Below are 17,509 nucleotides of genomic sequence, written 5' to 3'. Positions count from 1 at the left end.
GAGACTCCCCCCTTGCTTGACGGCGGCTGGACCATGGCTGAACCATGGCAAGACAGTCCCCACCCGTTCCCGACGCATAGCATGCTGGACTGCGCTTATATCTTACGGGCGGCTCCAGGGCCCCGGCCTCGGCCCCGGCCGCGACCTCGAGGACAAGCTTCCATGTGGGTGGAAAGGTTCTTTCGACAAGACGAACCTTTTTGTTTTGGCATTGCCGAGCACGAGTAAACTACCTGACTTGTGAATGTCGAATGGTGTTCGTAGACTAGATTGTGTGTCAGTGTGTCAGCGTGGTGCACGTCGTTGCGTTGTGAGAAAGAACGAGCTGCGAGTAAGCCGGTTTCCAGGTCTTCTGTTTCACACTTACCGATAGGCGACTGATATGTGATGCGTGCGGTTTTCGATAAAATGGAGAAAGACGGTTTCAGCCCATTCGTCATTTCGAACAGAGTCGTTGGTAGGGAAGGCTTAACCTAACATTATCTTACAAGGATTGCGCCCCTGCACTGATTAAAGATCATTTAGTAGCCCATTTGCGTACGTTTTCATACTGTAGAATCTTCCTGCTCCTCTGAGTTGTAGTGTTTGGTATTTTGCACATCCGGCGGCTAGTCATTTATATTACACCCTTCCCTTAAGAATTTTATCCTTTGCCTTTTTCTGGGGTCGGTAACCCTCTCGCACAGATTCGATCCTAAGTAAGTTTGCACTATATTTAATTTCAATTCCATACTATGTTTGCAAATCGCACCGGTTTGGTATGATTCGGAAGTTAGACAAATTATTTACCTTGTTCCTGCCTGCGTTGGCACACCAGCACACAACTGTAGTGAATAAGTCCTGTATGAGTAGACAATTCTGTATAGATTAATGTTTTTTTCTATTTATTCTAATGTAAAAAGTCGCATGTGCTGGAGGGGCCTCTTATTCAACCGGAGCGAACGCTGTCCTGTACATACTCTTTAATTCTGTCTTAATTCGGTAAAACTTAAAACTAATTAATTATACTGTCTAAAGTAGATTTCCCTTTTCTAGCTCACATCCACAAGTTAGTAATATTGAAGTCGTTGTTAGACTGCGGCTTTACAAGGAAGGTTCCTTGAGAAGCTCCAGCCCTTATCCAGACCAGAGCGAGGTCAAATACTGGTTCCTTTTATGCACTTGAGCTGCAATTCAGCTTGCGTATTGCAGCAAGTCTGAACCCTATGGACATTGCAGAAAATAGTTTAAGTACAACAGTAACCTCTTGCGGGCGTTCATAGCCCGAAAGACTGGATCCAGAGTGAGCTAAGCCTAATCCTTTGTACTACAGCGAAGTTGTAGATAAATGAGCATGTTTTCCTGCAACTGGTACGTAGAAAGAGGGCGCAATATTTGAAATTTGACAGTAACTTAGTGGATCGGTTGTATCAGCTCGAACCCTCCATGCTTTCCCTGTATGAAGCCTCATCGCACGGAAAATACTTTCTCTAGTGTTTCGTTTCAATCAAAAATTGATTGTAGCTGGGCTGCAATAACAGTGGTAATTTCCTCACTTCACAAAATTTGTATTTCATTGCTTGCCGTCAATTTTCCGTGCGATGCAGTAGACGTGTGTGTTTGAACTCGACCTGGTTTGCAATATCGTGTGTTTTTTGTGTTTGAAAAACTCTGTCTTGCGATGTACTCGGTTGTGAATTTTGTCCATTTGCATTTTGTTTCTCCCTCTCACCTTGGTAGTGGCAATTGCTGCAGAGGGAGACGGAGCGAGTCGTGTGTGCCTCTTGCCCGATGATAGAGAGAAATGCTTCGCATTCCGCGCAACGCCAGCAGCAACACTGTCACGTGACAGATGTCCGACATGGCATTCAAGGTATACCTTGTCATTGGGCCTCGTTTTTGCAGTAACCCCGCGAGTAACCGTTGTGTGTTATTTGTGCGGTTTAAAGTTTTCACCCGCAATCCGGTTCCCCATACTCCTTGTTAACAATTTCAACAGTGTAAATTAAATTTTGACGCTCCGCGTAGATAATCCATCTACACTGCTTTTAGATAGGGACATTTCTAGATTATACTTAGACAACATATAAAACTCACAATGAATAAAAACTCACAGAAGTTTTCCTCTCACTTAAAATAAAAAGTGATCAAGCACTGTTCAGTAAAACGGAAAGTTGTCACCTCTTAAATTTGAACTCGAGCATTGCTTTGTACATGCACGCCTTATAAATAATAGAAAGAGACCAGACAACTCGAGCGCGTGACTGTCTCTTTTCCTCTTGTGGCTGCTCCTATCTCGTCAAGTGTGCCCGTCTCCCTCGCTCACCTCCCTCTGACTGCAGTTCCAAATTTCTTCTCACATTGCTAAAAAGTAACGTTTTGCGGTGACCAGCTTTGTTCCAACTAACCTACTTCACGTCTTCTAATTTTGTTAACCAACAGAATTGTTAGCCTGCTTTGATGAACTCGAACTTTCGTAGCCTTGTAAACACTTCACAGTCAATTCCCCTAACCGTTCTTAACATTGGTGCGATGGCTTTTTTTGCCTTCTCTACCTCATGTTTCTTGGCTTCTTTTTTCTAGATCTTGCAGAATCTGCAAAAAAAGCGCACAGAAAGACGGGGAAGGCGCGCTTCTGATGCTGCCACCAAGAAAAAGTCTAGGTTCACAAAAAGCAACCTGATTTTTAAGGTAACCTTCCTTGGAGCTGCTGGCGCTGCTGCTTCGGCCTTCCAGCTTGCCCGCTTGCATGGCTAGCCCACCCCGCTCCACGTAACTAACCTTGCATTTCTGCTCTTAAATTCTATCGTTAGACGATGTCTCTTCTCTTCTGCGGCGAAGGTTGTCTCAAGACCCCCGGGATCGTTCGTCCCGGTCGCCATTCCCCTGTGCATGAAGGTCTGAGCCCAAGGCTGCACGTTAGATGGTCAACTGCGCTCTCTTTGCCTCGTCAAAGCCTCGTCTCTGTAAACAGCCCCCCTTTGCGTTCGTTTATTTTGTTTTTATCTGTCTGTCAAGTCTAGCGCGCACTCCCTTTTCCCCACCATTAGACCCGTCACAGAGACTCCCGTCAGAGACCCCCGTCACAGAGACTCCTGTCGAGGTGCACACCCCCGTGTCCTTGCATGAGCCCAGGTCACCCTGTCTCGTCGCGTTGTCCGTTCTAATCAAACCCAATTTCTTGATTCGCCTGATTGCTATTTTTTCGTTTTGAGACGGGTGTTTCATATGTGGTTTACTGAAAACTTGAGAGCTTTGAGTCTGGTTTTGTCTTTGAAAGGAAATTCATGGCCGCGAAAGTTTGCTTAGTTTGCAAAACCGCGAAATTCACAAAATTTGACTCGTATCTTTGTCTCCGTCTACTGGCTCTACAAGAACGCGCCGAATGGTCCATTACAGAGGTTCGTAAAGTAGTACACGCCTTGTCCCGGGCTGTTTTCCTCCTTAACGGTGGGAGCTACAAGCTTTCGGGGTAACAAATATTCAAAAGTGATTTTTTTTTATCTTTACCCGTAGCGCTTAACCTGGTTAGGCTCCGGACCCCTGCCTCACTGTTTAGGCAGTGCCAAGTAGTGGCTCGGCTCCGCATGGTAAGGCATGTCTCTTGATCCTCCTTCTTTCTCCTGTCTGTTGTAATTTGCTCTCTGCATGTGACGCGAATGTCCGCCTCCCCAGCAGCGCCACGGAGGACCTCGAAAGGCCGCAGCACAGCCCAGAGCAGTCAGAGGGAGTGGGAGTGAGTGGGTCAAAGACAGAGAAAGAGAGAGAGGCAGGGAGAGGAAGAGGATGAGGATCGGATTTGCTAGATCCAGCTTCTAGACGCTGCCGTAGCTCCCAACGGCTCTTTTCGAAATGGATTTTTGTTTCTCACTATCGCGGCAAAGGGTTGACCAAAAATCGTCTTTGCCATTAAATGTCGTAGACTTATCGCTCCGCATTTATTAACGACCTTTGATTTTGTCGCTCGTGAATTTGTTGCCAACTCGTTTAGGTACTGTTAACAAAACTGTGCATCGCATCATCAGATCTTCATTCTGCTCCTCAATTATAAAATGAGGTCGACCTTTTAAAAATATGTACGCAATGGTACTCCAAAGAAAAAAGTCTTGGTTTCATGTTGATGTTATTCTAGCACCGCTTGTAACAGGCTTGGCTTCGTTTTTGGCGGAGCTAGTCGACAGCAGAGGCAGAGCAATGGTCACAGTATCGGTCTTGTTGGTCGAGAAGCGCAGGTTTGCAGTTGGTGTATTGTAATTTACTCACGACTGAAGCTGGAGTCAGATCTCACGATAATTTTAAATTCCTGACATTGTAATATCTTTTTGTTTTCTATTGTGAATAGTGAAGAGCAAACTTTGAGCTTCGGTCGTCAGTATGCTTGTTAGATTAAAATGTTGCATGACAGTTAAACTTTATGTGAATAGCTACAGAAGTAGCGCACGTTTAAACCAATAGGCAATTAATTGCACCGGTACCCTTGTAAGGTAGAATATCGATGACGTTACCAAATCCACATTCCAGAGTGCTAACTTGTCCCAGCAATTTATATTCGATAGATCGCCATGCATGTTAATTTAGACGGTTGCAGTCTTTTGTCAATCAAAGTGAAACAAAGACCTTGCCTAAGTAACTACAGAAAGTACTGTGTACGATTCCAAATGACAGTTACTTCGCAGATCAGGGGAAAATCCCATTATCCGAATAAGTGCAGCAATAAGCGGCCACTTTTAATCGAAAACTACTGTTAAAATTAAAATTACTCAATTAATAGTTACTACAAACCTGTATATTCATGTGTTATCGTTAGCTGAGCCATCTGCTTTTATGTGGCATATATGTGTGCAACGATCTGCGCTTTTCTTCACATTATTTTTAAAGAAAAAATTGTCACCAATGTCTTAATTATTTAAGTCCACGCGCACGGTGGTGGGAAACTAAATATACTTGAAGCACAAAATACTTGTTTATTTGTAAGCTTAATGTTTTGTGGTTTATGTTGGGGACCTGTTCCTACAACGTGGCTTTTACAGCATGGGCAGATGTTCACTTGTTTTTATTATCATTTAAAGTTTAATTTTATCTGGTGGAGTTTTCAACATTTGTCGGACAAGCGCTTATGCAGTCTATGTCGTACATATAAATACGTATGTGTCGTGCGCTGCATTTCACTGTGTAATAATACTTTACCAGAGTATTTTTTTTTCTTTTTCAGCTTTTCGATTAATGAGAACACGTCGCTATTTCACGCCACCTCGCCTGGAAATGCGCGTGTCATACTTTCATGTGCCGCTGTTGCATTCCTCATACGTTTTCTTTAAACAGAATACTCTCATGTAATGTGAAACGGCTCACGCTCATGGTGGTAGGGAACAAGCACTTGCTTCCCGCAAACTCAACATTTTCGTTGGTTCTTCGTGTTGGTCAAGAGGCGTTTGCATGCGATAACGAAACGAGGAGGGGAACCGTCGAGGAGCGTGACGCTTAGGCAAGGTTAAAATGAAACCGTTGTTGCAGTTCCTAAACATGGCGAGCGTCTTCATGCGCATCTTCAACCTCATCTGCATGATGCTCCTCATCGGCCACTGGTCGGGCTGCCTCCAGTTCCTCGTGCCCATGCTGCAGGGCTTCCCCGCCAACTCGTGGGTGGCGATCAACGAGCTGCAGGTCAGGAACCTTCAAAGTCGAGTCACCTCCACTGCCACTGACTAAAATTATGTGCACTCTGAAAACCTTCCAACTGTGAAAGAGCGCCTGCGGACGGGCCCGAAAGGCAGACGATCACTTGTGGTCCAGCCGTTAATGGCAATCGCAATCGCCTGCGGGTAGGCAAAACGCCAAGCACGCATGTCCTCAGTGCGGACACGTTGCCTATCCGCCAGGCGCTTCGCGACGGTCTTGAAGGCAAAATTTTGGTGCTAAAGCTAAAAATTGATGATGATCGTCGCTCTTTGATTCTTGGCCAGAAAAAGACCTTGATCCCTGCCGCGGCATTTCGCTGTTCCAGGACGCGTTCTGGCTGGAGCAGTACTCGTGGGCGCTGTTCAAGGCCATGTCGCACATGCTGTGCATCGGGTACGGCCGCTTCCCGCCGCAGTCCCTCACCGACATGTGGCTCACCATGCTGTCCATGATCTCCGGGGCGACGTGCTACGCCCTGTTCCTCGGCCACGCCACCAACCTCATCCAGTCCCTCGACTCCAGCCGACGGCAGTACCGCGAGCGGGTGCGTCCGACTCGGCAACGCACAGTGGATTTGCCGGAAGGCCGGTGGAGGCGGCAAAAATTCGAGACGCGTTTGGAGCGCCAGAGTCGCTAAATGGGACTCGAACCGAGCGTGTGACCCCACCAATGGATTGCTCTCCGAACGAGGAATCCATTGGTGGGGTCACACGTTCGTTCGAGTCCTGTTTAGTGACTCTGGAGCTGGAGTTTTGGCCGCCTACACCTGTCGTCTGGCCCACTGTGTTAAATATTTGTGTCCTGCGATTAAGTGCACTAAATCAACCAAGTTTTAGAAAAATGCATTTGATTTTCATGGGAGGAATGAAGTTGCTCAACATGTTGAGCTCGAAGCCCCGGCTTACCACCTTGTGCTCTGCAGGTAAAACAAGTGGAGGAGTACATGGCCTACCGCAAGCTGCCTCGAGAGATGCGGCAGCGGATCACGGAGTACTTCGAGCACCGGTACCAGGGCAAGTTCTTCGACGAAGAGGCCATCCTGGGCGAGCTTTCGGAAAAGCTGCGAGAGGTTCGTTCATCATTCTCTCTCTCTCTCTCTCTCTCTCTCTCTCTCTCTCTCTCTCTCTCTCTCTCTCTCTCTCTCTCTCTCTCCTCTCTCTCTCTCTCTCTCCTCTCTCCTCTCTCTCTCTCTCTCTCTCTCTCTCTCTCTCTCTCTCTCTCTCTCTCCCTCACTCTCGCTCTCCTTGTTGCAGGACGTGATCAACTACAACTGCCGGTCGTTGGTGGCGTCCGTGCCGTTCTTCGCCAACGCGGACGGCAACTTCGTCTCGGACGTCGTCACCAAACTGCGATACGAGGTCTTCCAGCCAGGTAAGCCAGCCGGGTCTGCCTTCCTGAACAATATTGTACTCTGAAAAAAAAATTATGTGAATCCAGAGATATTTTCGGTGGAGGCGTGGATGATGACGTGGCCCTAGCTTCCCTGTGGGCCAGAGTCCCTGAATGGGACTCGAACCGAACGTGTGACCCCACCAATGGATTGCTCTCCGAACGAGGAATCCATTGGTGGGGTCACACGTTCGGTTCGAGTCCTGTTCAGCGACTCTGGAGCTCAAAACGCGTCTAGAGTTTCGGCCGCCTGCGCCGGTCTTCTGGCCCACTGTGCTGTGACCGCCACCACTGTAACGTCTGAACACGTGTAAATTTGCTGCAATGTTGTCTCCAGGCGACATCATCATCAAGGAGGGCACGATCGGCAACAAGATGTACTTCATCCAGGAGGGCATCGTGGACATCGTGATGCTGAACGGCGAGGTGGCGACGTCGCTGTCGGACGGCTCGTACTTCGGGGAGATCTGCCTGCTGACGAACGCGCGGCGCGTGGCCTCGGTGCGCGCCGAGACGTACTGCAACCTCTTCTCGCTGTCCGTGGAGCACTTCAACGCCGTGCTGGACCAGTACCCGCTCATGAGGCGGACCATGGAGAGTGTGGCTGCCGAAAGGTGCGGCACGCGTTGCCAAGAGGGCGTCCATGCGGTGTCCATGACGGTGTCCATGACGGTGTCCATGGCGTCGCCCAGGGTGCCGAACGGGGAGGCGCCCCGGGCGGCGGCACGGCCATCAACACGACACACTTGTAGTGCTGCATGTCCGCCACGCATTCCAGACACAAACACAAGACTGTCTCGTTAAGTTGTATGTTGTCTCCGAACGAAAACGAAACTTGAAGTCCTGCTCGGCAAAATACGGTCGATTGGACGTCGCGATGACGTCAAAACTGACCTGATTTTGCCTTTGTGCTGGGCCGCTGCTTGGGACTCAGAAAAATGCCTGCATGCGCATGGATTCCTTAGGCGTTTCTGTGAAGGCCTTGAGCGCGCCGATTCATGTTCTGAGTCCGTTTCCACGTGAGACTTTAACAAAAATTTGTCTCTCGCTGGGCGGAAAGTGATTTCTGCTTCATTTCAAGGAATTCATTCAAATTCCTTCTGATAGCAAATCTGTGATAATACAATATTTGAGGCCGGAGCGGTCGTAATTGCGTTGCTCTCCTATAATATGTCGCTTCAGACTCCTTACCGTCCATTCTGCTGTCGCTCTTTAAATTTAAATTAAATGAAAATATAGTTTTTTAACGAACACAGCGGCATGCAACTAAACTGTGATCGAAGCCATGACAGCCTGCGGGTTGTAATGTAGATAGAGAAACTTTGTTCCGTCCCATGGCCAAGTGACTCCGAGGTGTTGTCCGTCGAGCTGTCTCTCTCGCACGCCTGCGGTAGCCTGCGGGACTCCCCACGAGTGCGAGAGAGACAGAGCGACGATGCGACTTTCGGAATCAGCCTACTGCATGTACACTGGCGCGTGCCGCTCTGGGTAGGCAACCCATCGGCCTCGCGGACGCTAGCGCGCTCCGCGGCAGTAGGCCGAACCCGCGCTGACTCGCCGCACAGTAGGCCAGAAAACCGGTAGAGGTGGACAAAACTCTAGACGCGATTTGGGCTCAAGAGCCACTAAACAGGCTTCGAACCGAACGTGTGACCCCACCAATGGATTCCTCGTTCGGAGAGCAATCCATTGATGGGGTCACACGTTCGGTTCGAGTCCCATTTAGCGACTCTGGAGCTCAAAACGCGTCTACAGTTTTGTCCGCCTCCGCAGGTCGTCTGGCCCACTGTGCGCCGCTCGAACCTCGAACGAGAAACCGCGGGACAGCGCCCCAGGCGGGCATGCAGCAGTGATAGCTTGGTCAAACCTTCGCCTTAGTTGTTATGTACCCTCTGCTTTCACCTTGCCAATAAAATTGGATGCGTCCGAAACACCCCGCGGCCTGTTCCGCTGCTGTTTATTCTCCTCGCTGTCGAGGAGTGAGTCTGCTTTCCGTGGCGAATGGCGAATCCTTGCCGGAACTCGGAATTCGGTTGGCATGACTGGCATGACGAAGCTCCCCGTCCGCACGCGTCCTCTGTCGTTCCTGCAAGCGGGGCGCCGCGCCGTCCGCACCGTGAGGTAGGCCACCCATCCGGCGCCCGCGGCGGACGGGTGGCCGCGTAGCGAGGCGACGGTGAGCACGCCCACGCACAGTGGGCCAGAAGACCGGCGCAGGCGGCCAATACTCTAGACGCGTTTTGAGCTCCAGAGTCGCTAAATGGGACTCGAACCGAACGTGTGACCCCACCAATGGATTCCACGTGTGGAGAGCAATCCATTGGTGGGGTCACACGTACGGTTCGAGTCCAATTTAGCGACTCTGGAGCCCAAAACGCGTCCGGGATTTTGACCACCTCCACCGTTCTGCTGGCCCACTGTGCTGCGGCACGCGACCTCAGCCGTTTGATAGCGAACCGTCGCTCTGTCCCTCGCGCTAGTGGGCCGACCTGCGACGTGCGAGAGAGACAGAGCGACTTCCGGCCCACCTGACGCTGATGCTCGCCCTGTCGTCGTTTCCCTGTCCGCAGGCTCAACAAGATCGGCAAGAACCCGAACCTGGTGTCGCACCGGGAGGAGGAAGAGGAGGAGCTGGGCTCCGACTCGAAGACCATCAACGCGGTGGTGAACGCCCTGGCGGAGCAGGCGGACATCGTGGACACATCCGAGGAGTCCGTGGGCAGGCACTCGTCCTCGGAGACGTCCAAGAGCCTGCACGAGCTAGCCGGCCACTCCCTGCACATCCTGAACCTGCCCAGCCTGCCGCGGCCCAAGAGCGAGAACAACTTCGTGGCGGCAAGTTCGCAGGAGATGCCGCCGTTGGCGTCGCTGGCCGTCGGGGCCGCCAGGCCGCTCTTCCACAAGTCGGACACGTTTCACAAAGACACGGCGTTCCAATGACCCCAGCCCCTTCAGCCCCTGACCGCCACTACCCAAGACAAACTAGAGTTATTTTTGTACTCATCATCCGGGGTGACTCTCAGACCAATCACGACCCAACCACGGCCCACACCCTGGCCAGGGCCACGGCCAGGGCCACGGCCTCCCTCAAGTCTCCCTGTCGACTTCCTAGTGCTCCCTATCCTCCCCCGCTCCCCAAAGATGACAAGTGGATCATTCCAGTTATTCTTCTTCATGTGGTGAGTGCTCTTGTACCACCGAATTGTAATAGAGCGATAATGTGATATATGTAAAACTTTCGTTATGCGTTGCGGTGCAAAATCTGGCTGTTAACTGCTGTGTTGTTAATTGTTTCTTTTTTTCCCCCTTTGGAGGCTATTTGTAAGGTTGTATTTATTATGTTTGTGGAGCAATAATGAGTAACAGTGCAGAAATTCGTCAGGCAAATCTCACCGAAGTCACAAGTCATTCAGCACTGATTTAGAAAAAAGACAAGACAATTAACGAGAATTGAATGGAGAGCTCAGTCCTCATTATAAGCAATATCTTTAAGCCAAGACTTGGCTTGTAAACTTGTCCTATTTTCCGAACATATTGGCCTTTTTTATGTAGACTTTTGCTAGAGTATTTTGTATATACAATTTTGTGGATGACCTATTTGCACGATGAGGTTTCTACTTTTAGATTACTTGAGCAATTATATTTGTACTAATAATTGTTTTCATTACTAGGCTAACTTTAGTCACTAATATGTAGACAAATATTCCTTGTTGACTAGTCTCTGCTTGGTCAGACTTTTATTAGAACAAAATTTATATACATATTCTATATATAAATACAAACATATATATACATATATATATGAACATATACATATATATTTTTTACCCGGAAGAGTTTTCCGTTGTGTTTCTTACGTGGAGGCTCTGTGATAGCGGTGTAGTGCCTATACTTGCGCATTCCGTTCCTTTGATGAATCTTAAACAAACATATCTTAATGGCATGGCTGTTCTTCTTAGTGTTACAGTGCCTGTTGAAGGTCATTTAAAATTTTCCTGGAGTTTTGTAGGGAGTTGTTGGTGATTACTTAGAACTCTCTTACTGACCAGACAGCAGGCAAAATTGTAGGTCACCTCTTCATAGGCACTCTAGTAGTTCCGTTGCTGGGCTGTGAGAATTTTCACGCTTTTGCATTAGTGCATAGTGCAACCTTGGCTCTAGGTCCCTTGGTACCCATACACAGAGAGTTCAATCAACTGTTCCCAGGTGAAACTTTGATCAACATGGATTGTTGAAGTCTTGTCTTGATGGGAAAGAAAAGCCTATAGAGTATGCTTAATTTTGTGAGCTATGCTGCTCTGCAGTGGTATTCTTGTTGTGCAGGTCAGTGATGTAAGAAAGGGAACATTTTGGTCAAGTGTCTGATTTTAACGCTTTGCCAATGCGATGAAACCAATAGGCAGTACGCGCCCAGGCTAGACTGAATCTTACAGGCACTTGTGATTGGAACTAGAGTACAAATTGGTTGCCATATAGTTCAGTTGGGGTCCTGAAAAAATATTATGCATTTGCTTCTCATGAAATCTTGCCATATTTATTGAATGTGCAGTGCAAATGGAGAAAGGAAGACTATTTTCATTCAGGGTTCTTCCCAGGGAAAGGCGCTATGAATCCGCCAAACTGCTTTTTAGCGCAGGTCGTGATATTCAGGAGAAAAAGTCAAAGCAATAATTTCAATTTTGAACAACGATGTGCCTTTTGTACTGATATTTTAATGCTGACAGCTAATGAATAAGAAGGTGGAGAAACATGGAAGCCTTTGGTTCCTTAGCATTGTATCGATTCAATTATTCCAAAGACACTGTACTGCCAATGTAAGATTTTACTAATTGAGTGACTAGAGACTGAAGATACTTACATCGGTAAGCAAATCAAGTTACTAGTCTTATGGTGCTCCGGTGAGAATGCTGTTCCAGTGAATTTCTGCACTATACTCTACATTTTATTTGAGGCATTAAATGCTTGTTTGTACAAATTTGATTCAATTTTGTTTATGACTACATTTGTTTTGTGGTTTATTTTTCTCTTCTGCCTTGACATCTGGTCTTGAGTTTATCTTTTTATGTACTCTAGAGGGTAGCTATCATTCCGTTTAGAAATCTATGATTCGGCGAATTCTAGAGCTTAGGGGAATGATTGCTTCCCTCTCATCCTCAAAAGGATTGTTACTTTTCCAGTCTGGAATTCTTATAATCTGAACTACGTTGTGCTGCGTGGCTGCGTTTTCAAACACATTTTGTTACTAGCTTAAGGATGTGAATGTTATGTAATATTTCACTTTTAAAACAAAACCATTTACATAGGCAAGTTTTGTCTACTTTTGTATCAGAAGAAACGGACAATTCACAGATTTCTTCTGAAGTGAACATTACTAGAAACAAGTGCAATTTTTAGATATTGTGTACAGTTGTAGCTTTAAATTAGATGCTCAAAATAACTGTAATGAATCCAAAATGAAATCTTCTGTAACAAAAATAATTATGGTGCAATCGTCCTCCTTGAATGGTTGATTTGGTTGTTTATACTTGTAAGGATGGATTTCTTGTGGACTCTAATCAATGCTACGTGGGAAGCATGTTTTCTAGAGGGCCTAAGACTCGGTTTGGAAGTAGGCCTGCAGGGCAAGAGCAATAAAGGCGACACTTGCGCCCATTTACTGCCAATATGCAGAAGTCCACAGCACAACTCTTACCAAATCATGTGTGTCTGTGACTAATATATTGAATGGATTGTGAAACTTATCGTTATTTTATCTTGTTTGCAATGAGTGCTGGTTCTCTTCACCGAGGGGCTTCTTGCAGAGAACTGTCACGCTTCACTGTTGAATCTATATACACACTTTTTGTTATTATGTGCTTTACAGAACAGTTTTTATATATCCACAGTGTTGTGCATTTTGTGGTAAACTGATTGTGAGTAAACATGAAATAGTGTAACAGTTCTCTGCAGTGATCCCATGTGATCTTGTCAATGCAAGTCGCAAAGGTTTTGAGGCTGGCTGTGATATTGTGTACTGTAGCTTTTCTTTTCTTTTTTTTATAGAAATGAGGGCTATAACTTGTTAGGCTGTTGATTTCCTTTATTTTTGTAGACTTGTTATGATTCTAACATGTCTTCAAATGGTACAGCTGCTGTGTGAAGTGGTTTCATGTTTCGAAATCCTATTGGCTAGCAAATTCCTTAGTCCCCTCACTTTGTGTAAAATTACCTTCGCTCACTCAGGCCAAGGATTGATTCACTGCAAGGAATTTTGTTTCAGATAAATGTGGCAGGTCCATTATTAAGGAATTTGGGAAGCATGAACAGACCGCACGGGACATTGCGCTTGTAAATGTTTTCACACAGCAGGGTTCATTGAAAGACCTAGTTCGAATGATAAAATCTATACTGAATTTGTTGGGACTCCTGGTAAATCTACTATCTTTGAATTCTAATCAGTCTCCATGCACATGCGTAAACTATTTTTCAAGCAGGCTCCAATATATACAGGGCAGTCCCTTTTTTCGTGTGTGAAAGGTCTCACCAATTCAGGCCAGTTTTAAAAATTGATAAATAAGTCCCTTATTCGTGGGACATAAATGGGATGCTGCAAAGTCAAATGTGATAATATCTATTGGTTCTTGGGAAAATCACAAGACTTCCAAAAAGCAGCATATGCCTCCATAACTATGCCATTATGCACATCATTTTGAATAATGCTTCGGAAAAGGATAATGAAGAAATTAAATTAAACCCAAATTCTAAATAGCAATACAAATTCACTTGATTATTTCAAATAATTAAAACTCTAGCTTGGCACCAACTTATGGTGAGACTTTTCACTCATCAAAGAAAAGAGTCACTGTCATCCTGGTCCACAACCAGCACAAAGAGAAATAGCTGTGTGTTAAGAAGTTACATCTCCTTGAAGAGTTATTCTGTTCTACCACTCTCTACCTTCATACAAATAATATTTCTCATAATATTAATATTGGCTTTTCTATTTTCAGCATTGATTGTAAATCCTTCTGGTAGAGTCTACTGTTGTAAAGGGTGAACTTAGAGTAGGGCGCGGCACACTACCGCATCAGAGTCTATTGTAAATTAGATGTTAATTAATAAAAGACTGTCAACAGTTTTGTTATTATACTTAAGAAATAAAACTAGGCTTTCGACCTTAATTGCGAGTCTCTCTTAATTCAGTGAGTAAACCCGAAAGGCCCACTGCGGGGACTCAAACGCCAGGCGCCTGCGAGACTGCGCTAGGCCACCGCGAGGCATGCGTGTGTTGCGGGCCGGCCTACCCTGTACCATTACCATTAAGGGCTAGACCACCGCCGCAGGCGCTACAAGACAAAACAGCACCAAGCTGGCACGACGCTGCAGCGCCCAAGACACAATTTGTTGACAGACTCAGTCACTCAATCTAAAGCATACATTGAGCTTACCAAGTCGCTTTGACTCAAAGATGGCATGATGCGGCAGAGTCCATGACGGAAGCGCCTGCCAATGGCAGGATAGGCCATCCGCACAGCACGCGTGCGCTCAGCGCCCGGAGGCTGCCTGCCTACCATTACCATTAAGGGCTACACCACACATGATCGTATGCCATTTCGGGCCCAGGGGCCCAGAGCTGCTTGACTTGAGAGGCGTGAGAGCCGAACATTTTCCACGGGATACTCCTCGCGCCAAAGGGGAGGTCTACCTTCCCGGCACTGCTACGCTTGGGATAAATAATTTGGAAGGAAGTAGTGGCCATGGCCTTGAGAGAGACGACCCCGGGAACGGAATCTCAGTGGCTGGTTGGCTGATATGGTAGAGGTGTCGGCCGGCGGCGGGAAGTCCTGGGTTCGACTCCCAGGTGGTGAATCTTTTCCTCAGGTTACTTCTCAAATCCGGTACCATCACTCTAAGTTTGATCGCGTTGCTTCTCAGTGGCTGGTTGGTCGATATGGTAGAGGTGTCGGCCGGCGGCGGGAAGTCCTGGGTTCGACTCCCAGGTGAGTGAATCTTTTCCTCAGGTTACTTCTCAAATCCGGTACCATCACTCTAAGTTTGATCGCGTTGCTTCTCAGTGGCTGGTTGGTCGATATGGTAGAGGTGTCGGCCGGCGGCGGGAAGTCCTGGGTTCGACTCCCAGGTGAGTGAATCTTTTCCTCAGGTTACTTCTCAAATCCGGTACCATCACTCTAAGTTTGATCGCGTTGCTTCTCAGTGGCTGGTTGGTCGATATGGTAGAGGTGTCGGCCGGCGGCGGGAAGTCCTGGGTTCGACTCCCAGGTGAGTGAATCTTTTCCTCAGGTTACTTCTCAACCCCGGTACCATCACTCTAAGATAGGACGTGTCGGACAGGTGTGTTGTCGTAGCTCAGGTGGCAGAGCGATGGGCCGTTGGAGGCCATGCGGCAGCACATGTTTCCCGTTGGACCTGGTTCGCTACCAGCCAGGTCAGGTTACTAACCCTTTATGATTGCCCCTACTCCCCTCTCCTTCTGGGAGGGGGGGTAGGGGGGGTGGGAGCCGACGGCGGGAACTCTTTTGCATCCTAGAGGTGATATACAGAGAGCAGCGCCACCAAGATAGACCACCCATTTGCCACGCTTGGGTGGAGGCTGACGGCAGGAACTCTCTTTTGCACTCTTTGAGGGAAAGACAGACGAGTGTGAGTGTGTGCTGCGCGTCTATTAACAGCCAGGATTGTTTGGAAGATCTGGCCTTTAATTCAGTGTATGAGCCGCGCCGTCAAGGTAGGCCACCCATCTGACACGCTGCTGCAAAAGCAGCACCGCGGCGAAAACATAAGCCATACTCTTAGCCGGGATTTGAACCCGAGTGCTTCTCTCCACGACCGACACCTCAGCCCCCTGAGCCACCGAGGCTCTCCTTAATGCCAACCAGTCTGAACTTAGGCTCATTGTACCGCATTCATGCAGTCAACTGAGAAAAATGTTTCGGTACCCGGGATTCGAATCCAAGTCTCTCAGCGCGAACACCTCCTCTGCGCTCCCAGCCACCGAGACGATGAAAATTCGCTCGCCAATCTTGGAAGTAATGGTAAGTTACCGGATTCGAGGTTCAACAGAGGAAAACATTTCTATACCTGGGATTTGAACCGAACTCCTCTCCCGGGCGGCGCTGCCAACAGCGTGCGCAGCGTCCTCTCGCGACGAACTTAATACAACACCCGAGGATGGGGCTGCCAATGGTGGCACTTAAGTAGCAAAATGGTGACAGGTGTAAAGATACTGTGCCTCAATCGGAGGCTGGAAATGAATGATGCTGACAGACTAGTCAAAGCGGCGAGAGACACTGCCCACGCGAGAGAACGATGAACGAGGGAAAAAAGTGTTAGCTTCCTTTTCTTGGAGACTTATACGTCGTCTCTAACATCCTATCACCGCTCTGAGACATGTCGAATTGGTTGCCTACCTAATTAAAAACGACAAGTAACAAACACCTTCATGTAATCAGGCAAGACTAATGCATCGGTTTACAATAAACAAATGATAATGGTAATTCTTATCCACTTACAACGACATGATAACAAATGAAACAGCTTAACGTAAGACAATTTTAATCTGCAAAATGTGCTATTGAATTGGCAGGTGCAGCAGCAAGGCACAAATTGATCATTTTCTTCCAGCTACATTTGCTTAGAGGCAAGTTATATTGTAAGCTTATGGTCTAAGAGCAAACTTTTTCTTTTAGACGTTGCTTTTACCAGAGAAAACAAAGTCAATTTCTAGATGATAGTGATTCATGAATTTTGACCTCTAAATTCACTAAAATCTAATGCCATCACCAATTGCTTAATTCTGCCTCTTACAAGTAAAAAATAATACCCCCAACAAAAAAAATCCACAACTGTACAATCACATTCTTGCCTCTATCGTAAAGACAGCATGAGCAACATCTAAAAAAATATAGCAATTCAGATCACATTTGCTACAATGTACAAAACTGAATAATAATTATAAAGTTATTCCGTGTATGCCTGAAACATACAATTAATTATTAGGTCTAACGATGTTTGTGAAAATTACATCATTTCATTTATTCAACCGCTCCATTCTGGAAAGCATTGCTCAGCTCTTCTACTATGCTGTCTGAACGTGACAATGTCAATCTTCGACTCGAGTCACCAGCGCTTGATGAAATTGAGCCGACCAGAGAATCAGCATTGATGGCTTGCCGTTCCCTCATTGTGTGATATTCATCACAGAAGTCCTGCAAAAAAAAAACATTTAAAAAAAACAAATTGTGTACCCCTGTAACATGTTTGGACTGCTGGGAAGAGGTAAATGTTATGACTAAATTAAATTACCTTGAGACGCATTCCCAGGAATGAGGCTCTCTCCCTCTTCTTGATCATGAACTCTGTTGGTAGGAGCCAACGATGTTCATGACATTCCTCAATGGTAGGCCGTTTTCTAAAAAAAAAGGAAACAGAAGAAAACAGTTGTTTTTTGAAAACAATGTTCTAC

The 17,509-nt window shown here is 46.9% G+C and overlaps 2 protein-coding genes across 9 annotated transcripts in view; one reads left to right on the top strand and one right to left on the bottom strand.

Annotated features, from left to right (window-relative positions):
• Positions 1-10,124, top strand: part of LOC117648549 (potassium/sodium hyperpolarization-activated cyclic nucleotide-gated channel 2) — a 34,514-nt gene extending 24,390 nt beyond the window's left edge. For 4 of the 7 annotated variants that reach the window (XM_034391067.1, XM_034391068.1, XM_034391069.1 and 1 more), the window contains 7 exons: positions 2,563-2,670; positions 5,494-5,643; positions 5,984-6,202; positions 6,581-6,727; positions 6,912-7,029; positions 7,385-7,661; positions 9,618-10,124. In XM_034391067.1, coding sequence (XP_034246958.1) covers positions 2,563-2,670; positions 5,494-5,643; positions 5,984-6,202; positions 6,581-6,727; positions 6,912-7,029; positions 7,385-7,661; positions 9,618-9,987 — 1,389 coding nt within the window. In that variant the 3' untranslated portion in view covers positions 9,988-10,124. Of the gene's footprint in view, positions 1-2,562; positions 2,671-5,493; positions 5,644-5,983; positions 6,203-6,580; positions 6,728-6,911; positions 7,030-7,384; positions 8,401-8,467; positions 8,979-9,617 lie in introns of those variants that run through there. The other 3 variants (XM_034391071.1, XM_034391072.1, XR_004587909.1) reach the window with 2 other exon arrangements.
• Positions 10,125-16,472: 6,348 nt separating this feature from the next.
• The window catches only part of LOC117648547 (obscurin-like), an 89,478-nt gene continuing 88,441 nt past the window's right edge, over positions 16,473-17,509 (bottom strand). For both annotated transcript variants that reach the window (XM_034391064.1, XM_034391065.1), the window contains 2 exons: positions 17,350-17,455; positions 16,473-17,252 (listed from right to left, as the gene is read on the bottom strand). In XM_034391064.1, the coding sequence (XP_034246955.1) occupies positions 17,079-17,252; positions 17,350-17,455 (280 nt within the window). In that variant the 3' untranslated portion in view covers positions 16,473-17,078. The remainder of the gene's footprint in view (positions 17,253-17,349; positions 17,456-17,509) is intronic.

Source organism: Thrips palmi, unplaced genomic scaffold (genome assembly GCF_012932325.1).
Source record: "Thrips palmi isolate BJ-2018 unplaced genomic scaffold, TpBJ-2018v1 HiC_scaffold_3, whole genome shotgun sequence".
NCBI lineage: Eukaryota > Metazoa > Arthropoda > Insecta > Thysanoptera > Thripidae > Thrips > Thrips palmi.
Note: the sequence above shows the minus strand (reverse complement) of the source record. Positions and strands in the feature narration are given on the sequence as shown.